Source organism: Fulmarus glacialis, unplaced genomic scaffold, assembly GCF_000690835.1.
Source record: "Fulmarus glacialis isolate BGI_N327 unplaced genomic scaffold, ASM69083v1 Scaffold17854, whole genome shotgun sequence".
Classification (NCBI taxonomy): domain Eukaryota; kingdom Metazoa; phylum Chordata; class Aves; order Procellariiformes; family Procellariidae; genus Fulmarus; species Fulmarus glacialis.
In genome coordinates this window covers 1-1,208 of record NW_009207581.1, presented here as the reverse complement: position 1 = coordinate 1,208, position 1,208 = coordinate 1, and the positions used below count along the sequence as shown (strand labels likewise).

Below are 1,208 nucleotides of genomic sequence, written 5' to 3'. Positions count from 1 at the left end.
GCTGTGGTGCGTCCTGGTGGCGGCGTGGGAGGCGGCGTGGGGGCAGCTGCGCTACTCGCTTCCCGAGGAGATGCCGAAGGGCTCGTTCGTGGGCGACGTGGCCAAGGACCTGGGGCTGGAGCTGCCGGCGCTCCGCGACAGCGGCGTCCGCGTTTTCGACCCAGGTAGGACGCAGTACTTTTTTTTGGACATGCAAAACGGCCATTTATCTACCAAGGAGCGGGTGGACAGAGAGGAGATATGCGCAGCTGTTGCTAAATGCTCTCTAAATTTTGAGATTCTTGTAAAAAATCCAATGAAGCTTTACAGAGGGGAGGTAGAAATACTGGATATTAATGATAATTCGCCGAGTTTCCCGGTAAGGAACAGCGTCTTAGAAATCAGCGAGTATACTGCACCAGGCACGCGTTTCCCGTTGGAGAAAGCTCAAGATCCCGACATAGGAGTGAACTCTTTACAGAATTACGAGTGTAGCGAGAGCAGCTATTTCTCCTTGGACGTGAAAAACGGAGATGACGGTGTGAAATATCCGGAATTAATATTGCTGAAATCTTTGGATCGAGAACAGCAGGCTACTCATAATTTGATCCTTACGGCCACAGACAGCGGGAATCCTGTGAAATCGGGATCGACCACAATCCAAATCATTGTGTTAGATGGAAATGACAACGCTCCGGAATTTACTGAGCCCGTTTATAAGGTGACCGTGAGAGAAGACGTGGCCGTGGGAAGTCGGGTGTTGCAGGTGACAGCGACTGACAAAGACGAGGGGCCAAATGCCGAGGTGAAGTATTCGTTCTTTAAAATCCCAGAGAAGTTCGACAAGACTTTTAAGCTGGATCCAGGAAGTGGAGAAATTGAGGTAACAGAGAAGCTGAATTTCGAGGAACAACAGTTCTACGAATTGGATGTGCAAGCCCGGGACGCGGGCGGACTCTCGTCCCACAGCAAGGTTCTCATCAAGGTCGCTGATGTGAACAACCACGTCCCCGAGATTGTCATTATGTCTGTGTTCAGTCCGGTCCCAGAAGATACACCGCTGGGGACAGTCATCGCAATTTTCAATGTCCAAGATAGGGACTCGGGGGCGAACGGCGAGGTGCGGTGCAACATCGCCGAGCACCTCCCGTTCCGCCTGGAGAGGTCGTTTGATAATTACTACAGCGTGGTGACTGCAGAGGAGCTGGACCGGGAGGAGGTGGCGGAGT

At 52.2% G+C, this 1,208-nt stretch overlaps 1 protein-coding gene across 1 annotated transcript; it reads left to right on the top strand.

Moving 5' to 3' along the window:
* Positions 1–7: 7 nt before the first annotated feature.
* Positions 8–1,201, top strand: LOC104072471 (protocadherin gamma-A7-like; the record flags this gene model as incomplete). Its single annotated transcript, XM_009576178.1, has 1 exon — positions 8–1,201. A coding segment is annotated over one exon (1,194 nt), but the record flags the coding sequence as incomplete, so codon positions are not given.
* Positions 1,202–1,208: the final 7 nt, after the last annotated feature.